This window comes from Balaenoptera acutorostrata, chromosome 10 (assembly GCF_949987535.1).
Source record: "Balaenoptera acutorostrata chromosome 10, mBalAcu1.1, whole genome shotgun sequence".
Taxonomy (NCBI): domain Eukaryota; kingdom Metazoa; phylum Chordata; class Mammalia; order Artiodactyla; family Balaenopteridae; genus Balaenoptera; species Balaenoptera acutorostrata.
The window spans coordinates 25784640-25803413 of NC_080073.1; the positions used below are offsets into that span (position 1 = coordinate 25784640).

At 40.4% G+C, this 18774-nt stretch overlaps 1 protein-coding gene across 1 annotated transcript in view; it reads left to right on the forward strand.

The window, feature by feature from the left end:
• ADAMTS9 (ADAM metallopeptidase with thrombospondin type 1 motif 9) overlaps positions 1-18774 on the forward strand; it is a 170017-nt gene that overhangs the window by 77869 nt on the left and 73374 nt on the right. Inside the window, exons 23-28 of the mRNA XM_007192397.2 lie at positions 2-121; positions 3081-3185; positions 3318-3485; positions 5231-5500; positions 10119-10280; positions 12411-12587. Coding sequence (XP_007192459.2) covers positions 2-121; positions 3081-3185; positions 3318-3485; positions 5231-5500; positions 10119-10280; positions 12411-12587 — 1002 coding nt within the window. The remainder of the gene's footprint in view (position 1; positions 122-3080; positions 3186-3317; positions 3486-5230; positions 5501-10118; positions 10281-12410; positions 12588-18774) is intronic.

Here is an 18774-nt window from a genome sequence, read left to right on the forward strand (position 1 = left end):
GTGCAGTGTCACTTGTGGACAGGGATACCAGCTAAGAGCAGTGAAATGCATCATTGGGACATACATGTCAGTGGTGGACGACAATGACTGCAACGCAGCAACTAGACCAACTGATACCCAGGTAAGTTTCCTTGGTCCAAATCAGTTATTGGCTTTGGGCACTGATGCCAAAACTTCCCAGGAGCTCATTCAAAACTGAAGTCCTTTCATAGTTAAGTATGTAGGTAGAGGAAACAGTAGACTAACTAAATTGTTCTGGATTTACTTATTTGTTACATTCTGGATCTAATATTTTGATGTACCAGTTTTGTTCTTCTCTGCTTATTGGAATTGTATGTAGGCTTGATTCTGATTCTTATTGGGTGGCAAAGGTTGACTCTTTGGGCTGGTTTTCTTGAACTCAGATTTTTTTAATGATTTCAATGTAGGGTTTGGCAAATAGTATCTCATCTTCAGGCTGCATGTGCTGGAGCTAGCTTGTTCCAGCTCACAAGCGATGGTTGGTAAATTTTCAGAAATTTTGCAAGCTGGTTGTTAAATACAGCCATTATTAAAAATTGAAAATAAAAACCTATAAATAAATAGATGATATTAAAAATTAAGTTGAGAAATACTCACTTTTCCCTTTCTAATTATTTTCCTGTAGTTTACTCTGATTTACATTACATTTGTATGTATTTGCATGGTGGAAATACTGTATAGTGGTGAGCTACTGCACAGCCCTTTTTAACTCTGTGTTCATGGATATCAAGTTGGTAGCTTGAAATTGGCCATGGTGAGAGTACTTACACCACAGAAATCAGTAGATGCTGTAATTTAATTGATTGTTGTATTGATTGTTTAGACTCAAAAAAGTGAGGGAACAAATGTTAATAATGCAGACTAAACTTAAAAGTCTTGTGTCTGCAGCTGTTATGTTGTAAATAGCATAAAAAAATAAGGAAATATTTTTCTGGTATTTGAAAATTATTTTCTGGTTCAGCAAAGAAATTGTTCATGTCATTGGGTGAGTGAGTGAAGTTCTGACATACATCTTCATTGTTTCTCTTTCACGATACTCTTAACAATTTTTTTTTTTTTACTAGCAGCCTTTTATTTTTTATTTATTTATTTTAAATTTATTTTATTTATTTATTTATTTATTTATTTTTGGCTGTGCTGGGTCTTCGGTTCGTGCGAGGGCTTTCTCTAGTTGCGGCAAGTGGGGGCCACTCTTCATCGCGGTGCGCGGGCCTTTCACTATCGCGGCCCCTCCCGTTGCGGTGCACAGGCTCCAGACGCGCAGGCTCAGCAGCTGTGGCTCACGGGCCCAGCTGCTCCGTGGCATGTGGGATCTTCCCAGACCAGGGCTCGAACCCGTGTCTCCTGCATTAGCAGGCAGATTCTCAACCACCAGGGAAGCCCACGATACTCTTAAATGTAAACAAAATATCAACTGACATTCATGTCATAACTACACTTGTCCAGCAACAACAACCATCGTTCAGCCACAGATTCAAGAGTTCAGCAAAAACAACAAAAGTATTCTGCGAGAATCAATGGGCTCTATGAAATTTAAAATAAAGAATTGTATATTTTATTGTTACTTGTAAATTTTATGCTACACGTTCTTTATATCAGAAAAACTTATAATAAACAAGCATATATATACATGCATAGGTGCATGTAATATGTGTGTATGTATATATGTATATACACATACATATCTATACATACACATAAGCACGCCATGTTTCTCGAGAGAGCTAGTTGGTAATCATTCACCAGCAAGCTATTCCATGTGGACCTTGATTTTGGCATCATTTGTGTAAGGAGACTATGTAAAGAGAAGACTTGGGTTTGCAGATCAGCTTTGCTAATTGCAGAAGACAGGATTTGAACCCAGGCTACACCCAGAAGTTATGCCCTGAGGCCCCATCTGGCCACTGTACTGCCTCAGCTCTGAGTGCCCTCAGTCTGCTACTTGGCAACATGTGTTGTTGATGGATGCAGAGTCTCAAAAAAGGAAATGAATATGGCGGTGTTGTTCATGCTGTCATTGCTGATCAGTTAACCAAACACCGCTTGTGACTTGTGTCATCTTTATTTTTTTTATTGAAATGTTCCAACCCACTGCATGATAAATGCCTGGGAATTAGCTGCAACATCTAAACACACAGAAAGTAAGGTCTTAGCGACTCCCTTAGAGATTCACAACATACGTTTCTAAGTTATTCAGTAATATCCATAGACTGACTATAGGGCAGCTCCTGCAGCTGCAGCATGTGAATAAATTTTTCACTGTTCGACAAGTTCCCTGTGCCATTCTTTGGACCCCAGGCAGAGGAATAGGCAAGGTCTGAACCAAATAACAGAATTTCCTGTTCAGTTGGTAAGCTTCCTAAAGTCGCTACAGCACTGAGCCTCCAGCACTTTGCACTGTGCCCAGGGCATCCTGGGCATTTAATGGGTATGTATTTAATCCAAGAACATTTGATAACCACTGAGGCTGGGAATGATTGTGAACAGGTGTGTACTTCCGATTTCCCATTTGGAAATCTGGGAGTATTACCTACGCATGGATAACCTCAGTCCATCATAGGAATTGCCTCTGAGTGATTGAGGGGTGTGATATAAATTCTAGGCTTTGTGATGAATACACGTCTTGTATCTAGAGTTGACCTTCTTTGGGGCCTCAGGAGCTATCTGCGGGTACACTCGGAAAGCAAGTTCATGGTGAGCAAAATCTGATTAGGAAGTGAATTGAAATGTAGGAACAGAAATTGGCCTGCAGAATGTTTCAAAAAATTAACAGTTAATAATTTTAAAAGGGTATGCTGCTCCTTCCTAAACTGTGTGTCATTTTACAATATCTTCTTCACACAAACAGGTAAATAAATGTGGTTTTGTATTAAGGCACCCACAAAGGGGCTCAGATTATATCCCATTTCACAGTTGAATTTGTAGTTGGGGGCTGAGAGATGTCACGTGACTTGCCGCAAATCACCCAGAAGTCTGAGATCTTAGAGTTCTTAGTCCTTATATTTGTATACGCCATGACTGAAAGGTAACTTTGGTCTTTTCTTCCCATCCGCGTCTAGGACTGTGAATTACCATCTTGTCACCCTCCCCCCGCTGCCCCGGAAGCAAGGAGAAGCACACACAGTGCTCCAAGGACCCAGTGGCGATTTGGGTCTTGGACGCCAGTAAGAACGGAAGAAGTAGAGAGGGTGGGAGGGAAGGCAGACGTTCTCTGACACGACTTGAGAGAATAGGTTTCTATCCAGTGAGTGACTGTTTCACATGACGTCTCTGCATTGTTTTCTTCCAACACCCAGTGCTCAGCCACTTGCGGCAAAGGTACCCGGATGAGATATGTCAGCTGTCGGGACGAGGATGGCTCTGTGGCTGACGAGAGTGCCTGTGCAACCCTCCCTAGACCAGTGGCCAAGGAGGAATGTTCTGTGACCCCCTGTGGGCGGTGGAAGGCTCTGGACTGGAACCCTGTAAGCAAGTGAATTCTCTGGAATTGGGAGGGGACTGGGGGAGCCGTAAGGGGGATGACTAGTCGTGGGTCCCCAAGGTCAACGGGTCCTATTTTAGAATTGGACTTGGTTGTGAGATATTCTTCTCCGCGTATGTGCAGCTGGTATGAATCTTAGCCAGATGTGCAAGAAATGCACATTTTTAAAAAATGTGTAAATCAACTTACAACCCCTTAAGCCCACATCCTGTTGGACTGGTTGGAAAATGCAGTCTTAACTGAGCCAAGTCCCATTAGAAAGTAGTAGGCTTGTGGAGTACCAGAAGTAGCAGGGAGAAGTGGGGGCAGTAAAGGGAGAGGGCCTCAACTTGCATCTGGGTGCCTCCTGCATCCCGTGGTCCCTTCAAGTCCTGTGCCTCTGGCTTCCCTGCTGAGAGTGAGAAGTAGGAACCCTCAGGCAATGCTGGGGACCCAGCCTCCTGTGCACACCAGGAACCACCTGTGGACTTTTATAAAAGTAGAAAAACCTTTGTGTTCAGGTAACTCCTGCTTTCTGTCTTGCAAAAGCTCCCGAGTCCAGGAAATACAGAGCTTAGGACAGGTGAAGAGAATGGAGATGAATATCTCAATAAATACCATAATACATATATGAAATTTGAGAGCTGGATTCAGAGAGAGCTGAGTAAAAATCCAGACATTGACGTTAACTGGCTGCATGACCTTGAGCAGTCTGCTGTTAGTCCTTGAACCTCAGTTTCTTCTGCTCTTAAAAGAGGCCGAAAAGAATATCTACCCTTATAAGGCTGTTGTAAGGATTATTTGAGATTCTGTCTGTTAAATACTTAGAACAAAGAAGGTGCTCAGTAAATGGTAGATAATCTCACTCTCACGCCCTGAGCTTCCAGACATACACACGTACATCTATCAGATCCATCTGTCTACTCACCAGGTATTTAGAAAGAGCAGTGACTGACAAATAAGAAAGTCCTTGCTTTTATGAAGATCATTCCAATGGCGATTCCAGTCAATGAGCAAATAAAGATATAAATATATATGATATAGCACCAGATACTGATACATACCAGAAAAAAGGTCAAACACAGTAATGGCAGAGAGAAAGAGGTGATGTGCTTTTAGACGAGGTGGTCAGAAAAGGCCTCACATTGTACTGAGCAGGGCTTGCATGGAGTGAAGCAGTGAACCACATGGATATCTGTGTGGTACAGCAGAAAGTAGAGCAGCTGCAAAGACCCTGAGACGGGGGTGTTCTTGGCCTGCTCAGAAAGCATCCATAAGGCCCGTGGGGCTGGAGTGCAGTGTGGAGAGTGATAAGAGATGTGTCAAAAAGGTAGCCAGTGGCCACATCATGAAGGGCCTACTAGGTCAAGGTAAGGACTGTGGACATTATTCACAGTGAATTAGGAAGTCACTAGGTGAATGACATGATCTGTTGTTTGCAAGGGTCATGGTTTATGATATGTAGATAACAGACTTGGGTTGGGAGGAAGGCGTCAAGATTACAAACAGGAGCCCAGCTGAAAGGCCACTGCAATAGTCCTGGCAAGGGAAGGCGGTGGCCTGGACTAGGGAGGTGATGGCAGAGATGGTGGGAAGTGGCTGATGGGGAGGTATTTTGCATACTGGGCCGGCACGGCTTCTCCATGAAAATGATCATGAGATGGGAAGAAAAGAGACGGGGATATGCCAGGGTTTTGGGCCTGAGCGACTGGCTGAACCACCCTTTCTCTTTCTGAACCTCCAATGTAGTGCTCCGTGACGTGTGGGCAAGGGAGGACCACCCGGCAAGTGGTCTGTGTCAACTACAGTGACCACGTGATCGATCAAATCGAGTGTGACCCGGATTATATCCCAGAAACCGACCAGGACTGTTCCATGTCACCATGCCCTCAGTGGACCCCAGATGGTGGCCTCGCTCAGCACCCTTTCCAAAACGAGGATTATCGCCCCAGGAGCATCAGCCCTAGCCGCACCCACGTGCTGGGAGGAAACCAGTGGAGGACCGGCCCCTGGGGAGCAGTGAGTATTCCCTGAAGCCTTTGCAAATTTGCTTTCTTCTCTTTCATTTGATGTAGTGCTTGGAGGGAAACAAAACTAGAAACACCTCTGGAGCATATTTATGTCAGAAGGGATTGACACTGTGCATTTTCATTTGTTGAGGTTAATTGCAGTCCCGGAAGGGGTGTCACTTGAGACAGTCTGCCCGCACCTCTAAGCTACCTTAACTGGGTGGAGGAGGGGGTGTCCCTGCTGGATGATTTGATCAGGCAGCTTCCTGGAAGGTAATGTGAAGCTGTGATGGTTGATCCTGGAGGTGGCAGGCAGCTCTTACCTGAAGGAAAATTAAAAGGGCAGAAGAACTTTTCTGAAAGGGAGTTTTTAATGAAAGTCATTTTCCTTCTTGCTATTTTCCAGATGAGTTTAGTCTTGAAGTGGCACAACTGCTATGCCATTTGTAGTAGTAGATCATTGTCTTGGATTAGGAGAGAAGGACTAGGCTGGGTAAAATCTGTGCTGAGGGAAAATACCATAACTGAATGGTTATCAGCACAGGCTTTAAGGAAAGATGCCTCTGTTTGATCCAAGGACTGGCACTTGCAAATTTTGGTGTCTTTGGCAGGTCCCCTCTCCTCTTTGAGCCTGTTTCCTCATCTGTAAAACAAAGTTAACAATAACTCCAACTTTCTTGGGTTGTCGTAAGAATTAAATACAACGATGCGAATAAAGTGTTTTACACTCTGCCCACCATCGTGAAAATTTAATAAATGTCGACGATTATTTTTATTGTTATCGTTATCTTTGTCCTTCAAATTAGGAAGACCTTGACATATGATATTTAGCATTCAAAGGAAAAATATGCTTTTGAAAGTTTTAGAATTTTTATTGAATAATTTTCCGAAAAATAATTTTATTGTGGAATACTGGACATGTCTAAAGGAACTTCAGGAGGAGTAAGGTAGCAAGGGACCCTGGGGAGGTATGGGAAGTTTGGTGTTTATTAATCACTCATGAAGTCTTCTTTTTAATTGTTTACTATTCATTTCCTTCTAGTACTGCTAATTGTGTTTAATTATTTCTGGACTAAAAAGCATTAGAAGGAACCTGTCAGTTTCCCACCATGGTTATGTTTCAGTAAACTGGTTTACTTTCCTGTGAATGCAGATAGCCACTGAGTGTTTTCACACACTGCACCTGTTGGTTGTAAGCAGAACATCTGCCTGGGACCTTCACCACCTCATTCTCCTCCCTTACTTCCCACTTTGAGGCTTCCTTTGCCTGGGTTAGAAGAAATTTGGGTTCTGAGAAATTAAAGGGTGATCAAGAGAGGTCATCACTGAGTATCCCATGATTTTTCCAGGAAAAAATTCACAACTCAAACATGTGTATTCTAAAGATAACACTAGAACTTTAAAAAAAAAAAAAAAGGCACTGGAAGCTATTCTTATTTAGGACTACATATGTGGATAATGCATTCCTTTAAGACTGAATGATTCTGCCCTTGGGCAGAGTTCCCAATTAGGGAGGATTAGGTAACCTTTTTGCAGCAATGGGCAATACCATTCTTCTCACTGTGCCTGTTTTTTGTTTGGGGATTTTTTTTTTTCTAAGTTAAGTGAGGCTGAAGGTGGACAATGTGATTTTTCAGCTCTAGGCTGACGTGCCTGACTTACTCCCAGGAGAGTGTGGCATGTGTATACATCTCTGCATGGTTCGGGATGCATGGCTCTTCCTGCCTGCCACAGCAGGAAAGGCAGCAAAGAATCATGAGCACTAGAGAATGGGAATCTAACATTTTCAGTAGTTTCTGGAATCAGAACCTCATTTTACAGTATGTTTTTGCGTAAACCTGAATCTTCTGTAAGTTTTTTGGTGTGTTACCAACTAGGGGGTCTCTGGTTGCAAGCAAAAGAAAAGGAATTGATTCCTTCAAGGGAAAGCAAAACAAACAATACTGTTCATTTAGCCCCAGTAGAGACTGGGACCAGAACATCTTCAGGGATCTAGCTAGGGGTTGGCAAATTTTTTCTGCAAAGGGCCAGGTAATAAATATTTTTAGCTTTGTGGACCATGCAGTCTCTGTTGCAGCTAACCAGCTCTGCTGTCTTAGCACAAAAGCAGGCATAGACAATATGTAAACACATGGAAATGGCTGTGTTCCCGTAACACTTGAGTTATAAAAACAGCTTGCAGGCCAGATTTGGCCGCCAGGCCAAATGCCAATCTCTGATCTCTAGATGTAACAGTATCTACAGTATAATTTCTTTAAGGAGTTTCTGTCTTAATGAGCCCTTTTCAACTCTGAACCACCCTTGAGTTGCTCTGCTCAGGATTCAAATTCCCAGGAAAGTCTGATTGGCTCAGCCCGTTCCTCTTACTCCTTGATCAGGGAAATGTAGAGCATCTTAAAACACAGTCGCACTAAGGTGACATCCATTGGGGGAGAAATGATTCCTTAAAGGAAAATTGGGCTGCCAGGTGTTAAGGGGAGGTATAGTAGGCAGATAAAAATACCAGATGTCCATCATCTCTTGCTTCCCTAGTGGCCATTCTCTCTTGTTTTGTTCAGTGTGGATGATAGGTACAGGGTTTGTTCGGAGGAACGTTTACCTGGGAAAATATGTCATCTAAAGAGGACAGGAAAATTGTTAACAAAGTAAGTCCAGAGTGAAATTCTGCAACATGGGAATGGAACTAAGAATCCCTGTTAATCAAAAAATGGCAAAATTGGACCTGGAGAAAGATGATGTACAATACTTCACCTGTGTATGGGAGTATAAAGACCCAGGCCGATGCTGGGTTCAGAACTGTGCAAGCACAAGTTCTAGACTGTATGGCGCAATTGCTTGGCCCCCAGCTGAGCGCTTTCTCTGTTTGGTCAGACTCTCAATAGGAAGCATCTGACTGGTCAGTGGGCAGCCAGTAGGTTAGTTGACCTTGGATTTGTTATCCTTCCTTGCTCCACTCAGCCATATTGAAGGGAGGGTAGCATGTGGTTTCTGGAACTATTGCTTCTAGAAACTCTAATTGGATCAGGCAGTAGATCTTGTGACCAGCACTATAGGATCTAATAGGGATACAAGTATGACACTGATCCCCTCTGAAGGAGCTTACCATTTTATTGGGACAATAACACAGGTGACATAATAAACAATTAATACAAGATTTTATTATCAAAGGAAAAACTCAAGGGCCAAAATATATATATTCCAAATCTGTTTACAATATGGAAGGTCCTTCCTAATGTTTTAAATTCTGGTTCCCAAACAAAGCCGATTAAAATAATAGGTCTCTGTGTTTCTCGCATAATAAGTTGTTTAAAAGTAGAAAACAAATATTTTTAAGTTTCGAGTGAGTATATCAGAACCCTCAGAGAATAGAGGTAGGATTTTTGTAAATCAAAAATTACCTAAGTATTTGCTCAGACAGAATTCATAAATCTATTTTCCTGCTCTACATTTAAAAATTAAACTCAGTATATTTGAAAATCATTCATAATTTGACCAGCATAGGCAGGGAAATTGAACTGAAGTCCAGTACAATAAGCAAAAGATAAACATTTTCACATCTTTATATGGAAGAAGCCAACCAGCAAGGAGCAGTATTTATGGGTATTTTGAAATAACACTGGTTTGAGCTGGGGTTTGATAGCACAAATCAGCCATTGGAACTGGGAACTCAAAACAATGTTGCAGATGCGGTCGGAGACTTGATAATTCGTGAGAATTGGATTGCTTGGAGGACTAGATGGTTGTTTTACAAGCAAACAGATTGTACAAGTTAAGGGTCAGAGTGAAGGAGACCAGCAAACACATCGGGTTTCAAAAGATAAGGAAATTATGGAAAGAAAAAAACACTCAAGATGTAGATAAATAAGAGAGCTATGAGAAGCTTGTGTGGGAAATTAGCTGAAGGGTGAACATAATTCTGTGACCACCATGAGAGGGAGTAAGCACTAAGCTCATGCACCTGAAGAGAGGTCTGTCAATATGGAATTCAAGTTCACTGAGGAATAAAAATAAAGAAGGAAAACAAATCTTGCTACCATTAGCCACAGAAGTAGAGGCTTTTGCCAAGGGAGAGACGGGAACGTTACCTGCAAGGAAATGATATGTAAGTGACATTCCGTGATGTTTTCCTTGGGTAATTGAAGAAGTTAGTACAGAAGCTTAATTTCAACAACTGGCAATTACTGAATCATGTGATTTGACCCTGGTGTTGAAAGGGAAGTTAAATGTTGTTTCTAAATAAGCGCTTGTAGTTTTGAAAAGAAGAGAATTTCCCAGTAGACTGTGGTGTCAGTCAGCGAGTCTGTACCTCTCAGAGATGCAAAGGATGAGTAGGACAGCTTTGGAAATCCCAAGACATGATCACTCATTAGGCATTTATTAAACACCTACTGAGACCTAACCTGTTCAAGGGGGAAGCCGTGTTTCTGCCCTCCAGGTGCTGCTAAGACGTGAACTTTAAACAGCCCCACGGAAGGGAGGTTCTCAGGATTGCTTTCTGTCCATCGTGGACGACTTGAGAATGGTTTCTGCCACATTTGTCTCTGACCCTTCAACCAGCTGCTTTTTGTGTCCCTGAGATGGAGATCGAGGTAGGGATTAACCTGTTGACTGATGTCTGCTGTGTTCAGTGTTCCAGTACCTGTGCTGGTGGGTCCCAGCGGCGTGTTGTTGTGTGTCAGGATGAAAATGGATACACCGCCAACGACTGCGTGGAGAGAATCAAACCCGATGAGCAGAGATCCTGCGAATCTGGCCCTTGCCCTCAGTGGGCTTATGGCAGCTGGGGAGAGGTGAGAGCAAACTCCACTTATACATCCTTTGGGAAAAACCAAACACCAAACAGTGTTATTGTTCATAGTTTATTTGAAGAAAAGAACTAGCTCTAGTTAAAGCTTCTTGATTTCAGGTTAACTAGGAGAACTGTCTTAATTCTGGACTATTTTAAAAGTGCATTTATTACCAAGTAGAGACAGCTTGACTACACAGGAGAGAAAAGTTAGGAAAGAATGCAGATAAATGCTAGTTTAAATTGTTAACCTCTGCTGATTAAAACATGGGTGCTTTTAAAGTGATTGAAAATGTGTGTTAAATCAGTCAATGGAAATTTTGCCATCTTCTTCATAGTTTTGGGGTGTTTGTGATGCACCCTTGTTCCCATGGCATCGTGTCTCCTAATATTTCAAATCCCTGATGAACCAGAATGAATAGGAGCTGTTATTCCTATCAAAGGTGATGCATTTTAATTGTAGAAATGAATAATTAGCTGTATAGTCTCAAATAATAAAATTCTTCAGCTGTTACCTTTTAAGAATTGCCTGCTATGACCGATGAAAGGCAATAGAATATTTGGAGCAGGCAAAACTGGGTCCCATTCCCAGGCCTGGCTCTTACAAGCTTTGTGGCTTTAACGAATAATATAACCTTGCCAAATGTCTGTATTCTCGTCTATAAATGGGAATAATAATGGTACTCACTTCACATCTATTATATGAGATAGTGTGTCAAAATCCTAGCCCATAGCCTTCAATCACAGTTAACTGCTTTTATAATAATGATAATCAGTATTATTACTACCAATAATACTGATTATCATTAGTATTACTATTATTATCGAATGGGGTTTTGAGCCACTGTCATGTGTAGGACTTAGATGCTTATTGTTTTGTATTTAATTAACAAAGAATATATCTCTCTACTCTTGAATCCACAGGGAGAACACATATTTAGAGTTTGTTGAGTTGTTCTGTCTTGACTGTAAAATTTATAAAATAACACATGAGGATTAACATCGTGGAGACCCCCCCCCACCCCCGCCAAGAGGGGAACAAAGACACATGAGATGGACCGGCATGTTTGTCCACACCCCTGGCTAAACGAAATCACGTGTCCACATTTCATGCTTTCATCCACGTAACCTAGTAGTCATAGGCACTCATAACGGAGAGTTTGTTAACTTTCGGTGATAATACGTCATTCTGGAGGGCCTTTGCTGAAAGGCCGGAAGGGGAAGTCAGGTTTGGAGACGTGTATATTGTGGGTTTCCCAAAACTCCTCGTAAAGTTCTGTCCCGTGGGGCCTGTGCTTCAGCTTCTGTAATTGGATAGAAGCCAGGAGAGTACACGCATTTGCTGGGATGCTGGCTGTCAGCACGGACCAGATCATTCCAAATTCTGTGGGAGATCTGGCCTTGACACAGCAGGGGAACAGTCAGTGTTCCTGGATGTGAGCACAGCAGTACTGTCCAAGAAATACAACTTGTTCCTGCCTCAGAAGTGTGGGTCTAGCCAACAGTCAGAACCTTATCCAATGTTCCCACCACACTGTTTACTCATCCTAGGGGAAAGCCATCATTATCCTCAGATTCAGAGATAACATAAAATATTTGAACGTCAGAAAGGTCTATGGAGACTAGAGTCACAGAATAGACAAAGGTTGGTGACAACTTCTTAGAGGTTGCCAGAAAATAAAACCAGCTAAGTCATTATTTCCTTTATTTGGTACTGAGTGGTTTTTAGATTTTTGTTTCTTTGATTTTTGGTTTTGAATACCTCAAAAAAAGGCTGTAGTCTTATCCTAGACACCTGCTGTTCAATTGACTTTGATCAAGTGAAACTCTTAAGCTCAGTTGCCCCATATATAAAATGCGGCAAATAATTACACTCTCCTCTTGATGAGATACTATATATATAAGCACTTAGTACAGATGAAGAGCAAATGCTCAATAAACAATACCTACCATGAAAGTAGAGGGCTCCGGTCTGCTGTGTATATTACTTTTGGTAACTCAGCTTCGTTCTGCCTACAGACTTATCTTGCCTGATGCTGTAATAGAGTCTGGCTAAGACGTTTTTCTTACGGGAAAAGAAAATTTGCCACTGGCTGTTCAGGCAAAATAACTGCCTTCCTTTTTCTTCTTCCAGTGTACTAAGCTGTGCGGTGGAGGCTTGCGGACAAGACTGGTGGTCTGTCAGCGGCCCAGCGGGGAACGGTTTCTAGATCTGAGCTGTGAAATTCTTGACAAGCCTCCAGATCGAGAGCAATGTAACACACATGCTTGTCCTCAAGACGCTGCATGGAGTACTGGCCCTTGGAGTTCGGTACGGCCCTAACTATTCATGTTTGTTAAGCAAAATATGTAACTAACATGCCCAATTCCAAGGTGTTCTGGGTCACTCCTTTGAGACAGATAATTATCCTCTTCACAAGGGCATCCCTGAAACTGTGCTATACACAGTCTGCTATTTTCTTCATATTGACATACAACAGAATTAATTTTTTTTATGAGATTGCCAAAGTGACTTTACAGGTGACTTGTACCTCATACAGGCCTTTGCCAATGCCCAGAAGTAGCATCCTTTCCTATAACTAGACTATATATATTTGTGTGTGTGTGTGTGTTTTTTTTTAAGAAACTAAATAACTCCGTGCCGTTATTAAGCTCCGAAGTGATTTAAGCAGACAACTCAAAAGCAGATATTCTTTCCTTTTCTAAGCTGGTAGTTTTGACTTTGGTGGGAAGATACCTGCTTATTGAGGCCAAAGCAATTTTTGATTCAGAGACTATACCTTGCCTCTCTGTGACTCGGGTACAGCTCTCAACACAGACACCAAAAAGGTTGTGCCCACAAAATCGACTGAAACCATTTGGAAAATTCAAAAGACCAAAAGTGGACTCAGTGACCTGATGCCATTCAAGGCATCTGAAATGTTCTCTCTTCTGTCAAGACACAAAGCCTGTTTGAGACCATTTTTTTCTTTGGTCCTAGGCTTCCTTTGCGATCTACTTTTAAATGACATTGTGAGACAGATTCGCCACTGTAAATACTGTGCAAGCTTCTGGGGCAGCTCTTGGCAAACAGAAGGATAGGCTGTGTCAAAACGAAACTGTGGCTAAATTGTGCCGTAGGTATGGAGTCATTAGGGCTGTTTCATGTAAATAGAGTAAACATTCCTGTGAATACATTAATTGCACTGAAGCTGAATTAATATTATATTAAGGCATATCCAAAAGACTTTTTTATTCCATAGGGTTCTGAGGAAAAGTCTTAACCATTCCTAAAACCAACTAAAGAGCAGATTAACTGACCTGACATGGCTAATACCTGTTGACACTTCTAAGAGTCAAGGGTTTCAGTGTCGGAGATTGTGTCTGCAGGTAGAACACTAGCTGTATAACTACTGTACTTTGTATTAAGTAGAAATCTAGAAGAATTTAGAGCGTTATCTCAACTGGTACTATTCAGCTGGGCTCTAAGGATTTTATTCAAGGGCATTTCAGATGTATTGTTCACCCAGAGTATTTTGTCTGCAATACCGGCACTCTCCCAAAATGAACATTTTGAAAAAGATCAGAAATAACCTTAGAATGTCAAGAACATCTTCTGACATTCCAGCTTCCCTAAGTCACCTATTACATATTATTTTTCATGAAATTTTCCCTCTTGAGCCCATTATATTTTCACTCCTTTCACTCAGCCAACACCAATACCACACTGGAGTATATATCAAAAAATCTAGAAGCTCTCTAAAAAGTTGTGTTTCTTTAATATTGACCAAAAAACATCTCCTAACCCTCAGAGGGTATGTGTGTGTGTGTATATAATATAATAATAATATAATATTATGCACTATATATTGTATATAGTATATATACAATATATATTATATAGTATATATACATTAGTTTCCACAGCATTCTCTTTCTTGAACGCTTTCTAAACACAGCTTAATTCTTTTTTACACCGGATCACCACCCTCTCCCACAGATATTTTAAGAGCTTAAGTGCTTAAATTTTAAAATATGATCTGCTAATTAACTGAAGACTTTAAGTTTTTCTTATTGTAGTTGTTGTTCTTGGGCCTGCACATAGTTTTCTGAAACACACAGAGAAAAAGAGAGAGATTCTAAATGCTCTGTAATGCACAGGAGCAAATACACAGATTTTGAAAATATTTTTGCTGCCTATGCGATTTTAATGCTTCCTTTGTAAAGTGATCATTATTCAAATATATATTCAAATGCCTCTGCAGCCTGGGAGCAAGGCCACTTCTACAAGGCTTTTTATTGTGATTTTTAAAACAACTAAATCAAAAGCATTTTATTTAAATAGATCCATTTGTAATATATTATTTAAATTATGTGTGTGAGGGCAGCCTTTTAGATTCTTACTGTAGGATTTGGATTTTACTTTTATGTTGACTTTTATTGATGCTTTGGTACAATTTCTTAGTAATTCTAGATTGAAGCATACCTCAGTGAATTGTGTTAACAGCCATAAAGCCACTTCTATGGTGCTTCATCATTGTAACTGAGAGTGACATTAACAACAACAAAAACTGTATTCGAGGTGCTAACATGTTGCTTTCAAGAGAAAGTGAACTAGATTTATTAGAGACCAAGGGTAGCCTTTAGTCCCCCTCCAGCCTTGTTGCTTTCTTTCCCCAAGTACTCCCAAGCTGGAGATAGTGTTGAGAAGCAACTATTGCTGTGTGAGTAGGTCTTTTCCAAGGTCAAAATGAAGATAGCCTAGTTCAACAGTTGTTACTAAGGAGCAGTATTTAGGAGAGAAACTCCAAATGGCTGTTAGCGTGGTGTCCAGACTCTCTAAAATGAAGCTTTTGTGAATGTAGGCTTCAGGTACCCATTTTAAGACCCTTAATTCTGGCTCAAGTCACTAGAGATTTAGAATCGTGATTGTGGAAAACACCCTCCCCAGATTTCGTCTTTTCTGTCCTCTTTTGAACGTGTCCTTGCACTCTGACTTGGTAATGTTTTATTTTTGAAATAAGGTTCTTAACACTGATTTGCCTATTGCATGCACACATCCCGTGACTAGAGGGATAAATTGGAAAGAGAGCTGTCAAAACTGTAGTGGGAAGTGGGTTAAAAAATCTGTAGCATTCTAGAGTAAGCTGCTTCAAGATAAAATCAAAACGGTTGCTAGGTGACATCACCTATCCAAGATGGTCCTCCAGCCTTCCTTTTTGCATTGCCTCATGTATCTGCTTGCTGATTGCCTTGGAGACAGACCATGGTTCTCCTTAGGAGAAATTGCTTGTGTGAGTTTTTCATGCCAAAACCTAAATGTGTTCTCTGAGCCTTGCTTTAGGTGCTTTGGAATAATGCCTGTTGACCCGAATAATGAGAATTTATGAGCTCACGAAGGAACTGTGCTTTTGTTTCTGCCTGGCCAACTTATGAATTTGTGTCTACCTCATTTTCATATTAAAGTTTGCAGCTTCTGTAGGTAGGAAGAGAAAATGTCTGACATCAGTATTTTATCACCTCACCACATCTATCTCTAGCAAAAATAAAGATTGTAAATATCACTACCATACTTTCCGAATACATTTTAAGCAGCCAAGCCTAGTATTATCTGAATATTTTGAGCAGTACAGATTTCTATGTGTTTATATAATAAAGCATATTTATTTTTTCCATGTTATTTAATTTTATATACAATGTTTAAAAATCAGTGTGTATCAGCAGACTGTAAAGGCAAATAGGCTGTGTGCTTAGAAATGCATGTGTATGTTTCTTTTGGTTTTAAAAAGACACGTTTTAATTTTGTAAATCCCCTCCAACCTGTACCATCCCTCTCCCAAATCTGAGTTAGCCAAGTGGCAAGCTTTATGTAATTGGATAGTTCAAAATGTGTATTTTAAAGGGATACTTTAAAAAATATTTCTGGATTGGAAATGATGCTTAGTGATATAAACAAAAACAAATACGAGGCCTAATATTTTGTTGGGTTTCTTTTCTTCTCTAATACTGTTGTCCTGATTCATTGAGTCTCACCTATGAAATATGAACGCTCCGTTTATTGAATTTGTAGATAATGCTAAGGCATAGCCAGAAGACAAAACCAGTGATTAGGAGGAATGGTTCTGAATATGTCAGAGGAGCCAGGTACAGGAAAAAGCTCACCTAATGTGCATCAGTTTGATCATACCTTATTCTTTGTGTTCAGATAACTGTAAAAGACTTAACAACATTTGTCAATTTTGTTATTTGTTCACCTGCAATACATATCAGAAGCATTTCTTATTAAAGAAAAATAAAGAAACATAACAGTAACTTGAAAGTTTTAAGAGAACCTGCACTTTTCAAAAAATGATCAATCATAAAGATGACCTCAGATCTCTGCTGGTTCCACATTCCCCTACTGAACCTCCATTTTGCACTGTAGATTGTTATGGTAACTGGGGAGGAAAGGACCAAAATAAGGGAGTCCCTATATGCATTGGAGGGTTTTTTTATGAGGTGCTGAATAAGATAACTTCTCCAAAGCAGGTGATCGTAGCTAACGTTTACTGAGTATTTACTATGTACCAAGCCAAGTTAAGCAAATCTGTGTCACATTTAGCCCCCATGTTAACCCTGTCGAGAGAGGCGTTCTTATGAATCGATTTGACTGTGTGATAATCTACTTTAGCGATACAACTTCAATGTCAGTATACCTTTTTTTTTTTTTTTCTCCCCTGGGAGAAGGAAGGATTTATTACTTGTAGCCAGTAAGGAGAACACCAGGGATCTTTTCCAAAGCAGTGTCTCCCAATGTCCTGTTTGTTTTGGTAGAAAGAAACAGCGCGTGTTCAGAATGAATTTTTTAAACTCCTGCTTATATTCAATAAAAGGATACGCCCAAAACTCACACTCCATCTAGACTCAGCGTTATTTAGCTAATACTGACGTTGCCCCTTTGACTCCAGCAGTAGAAAATGTAAATTTATAACTTTTACTGGTAAATTCCCATAACCGGCAGCTATGAACACTTCAAACAACTGATTATGTTTAGGGAATGGCAAAACATCTCTCTTTTTTATTTTTAAACTATCATAATAGCCAGATTCGGAGGATGATATAAAAATTTGGGCTATAAGGAATATCACATTAAATGTGTATGCATTTTTTTATAAATATAAGATTTTTTTTCTTTTACTAATGAAGACACATCTTAAACATACTTCTAGTGTCTTTTAAGAAAGAAATAAACACATTATTTGGCTCTATCAATATGGTGTATAAAAAATAAGATAGGTTTTTTTTTTAATGAAAACATTATGACATATGAAATTACAAAGTTTATTTGAACTCAGGGTAGATTAAGACTCTATAAACCACTCATCTCACATGTGCTCCAAAAAAGCAAAACACTGGCCTGCATCTGTTTCACTGGAGATAAAACTTAGCTGGACTTTTTTTTTTCCTCTGTATTTACAGTGATTGTATGCCTATCAGAGATTCTGTTCCTGCTTTCTGACAGCTGATATTTCATGATAGCTTGACATATTTCTGTTTTTACAGTCTTAAAAAGTCCAAAGGTGGGGATGGGGGCAAGGGTAGGAGAGACATTAGACCCTGAGAAGGAGTGAAGGTCCTCCCTCCTGACTCAGGTCAGCGAGTTGCCCTTCTGGAATGGACAGGAATGGAAACTTTGGAATGTGCAGTGGGAGGTGGAGGCTGAGTCCAAGTCTAATTGGCTGGGAGGGAATCCTGATTATTAAAGGCAGTTGAGGAAGATTTATGAGGAGGGCGTAAAAGACTCTGGGTCATTCCTTTTAAAAAAAGAAGTTCATTTGTCAGCTAATATTTTTTATGGGCCTACTGTGGGGCTAGTCTGTTCTGGATGCTAAGGATACAGCAATAACAGTCAGAGCTATTCATTCTAGTGGGGAAACAGAAAATTTGAACACATATAGAACTGACAGTTTTTTCCTGGAAGCCTCACTACAACCATAAAATTACAAATTACTATTAGGATATATATATATATATATATATATATCTTCATGTTGCTAATGATCTTTGTTCAACTGATATAAATTATTGATCTTGTCTTTCCTTTTAAATGTACAGTTGCTCAATAATTTTCAGTGATAAATGCTCTCTCGCTGATGGCATGGAACCTTTCAAAACCTCCTGTCAGGAAATATGCTTCTGTTCACCTTTACATTAGAACCCAAACATGAGTTCAGGGGTCTGAGAGCCCGGATAAGTGGAGGGCCTGGCTTTCTGCCTCTCCCGTCTGGGGTCCTCAGCCTCCACACCAGCGTGGGAAGTTGTGGCTGAGAGTACATTTCCCCCTTCGTTATTTAATAGGTGCCAATAAAAAGATCTGGAATGTGTGGATTGCCACATCACCATCTTTGCTTCTTGCTCTTGTTCATTTTCATGGATTGTTTTAATCACTGCAACATCCCTTTCCAGAAATTTATAAAATAGAAAATTGGCAGCCAAGAAAAGAGTGTACAGGAAGTAGTATGGAAAAGAATCAATATAGG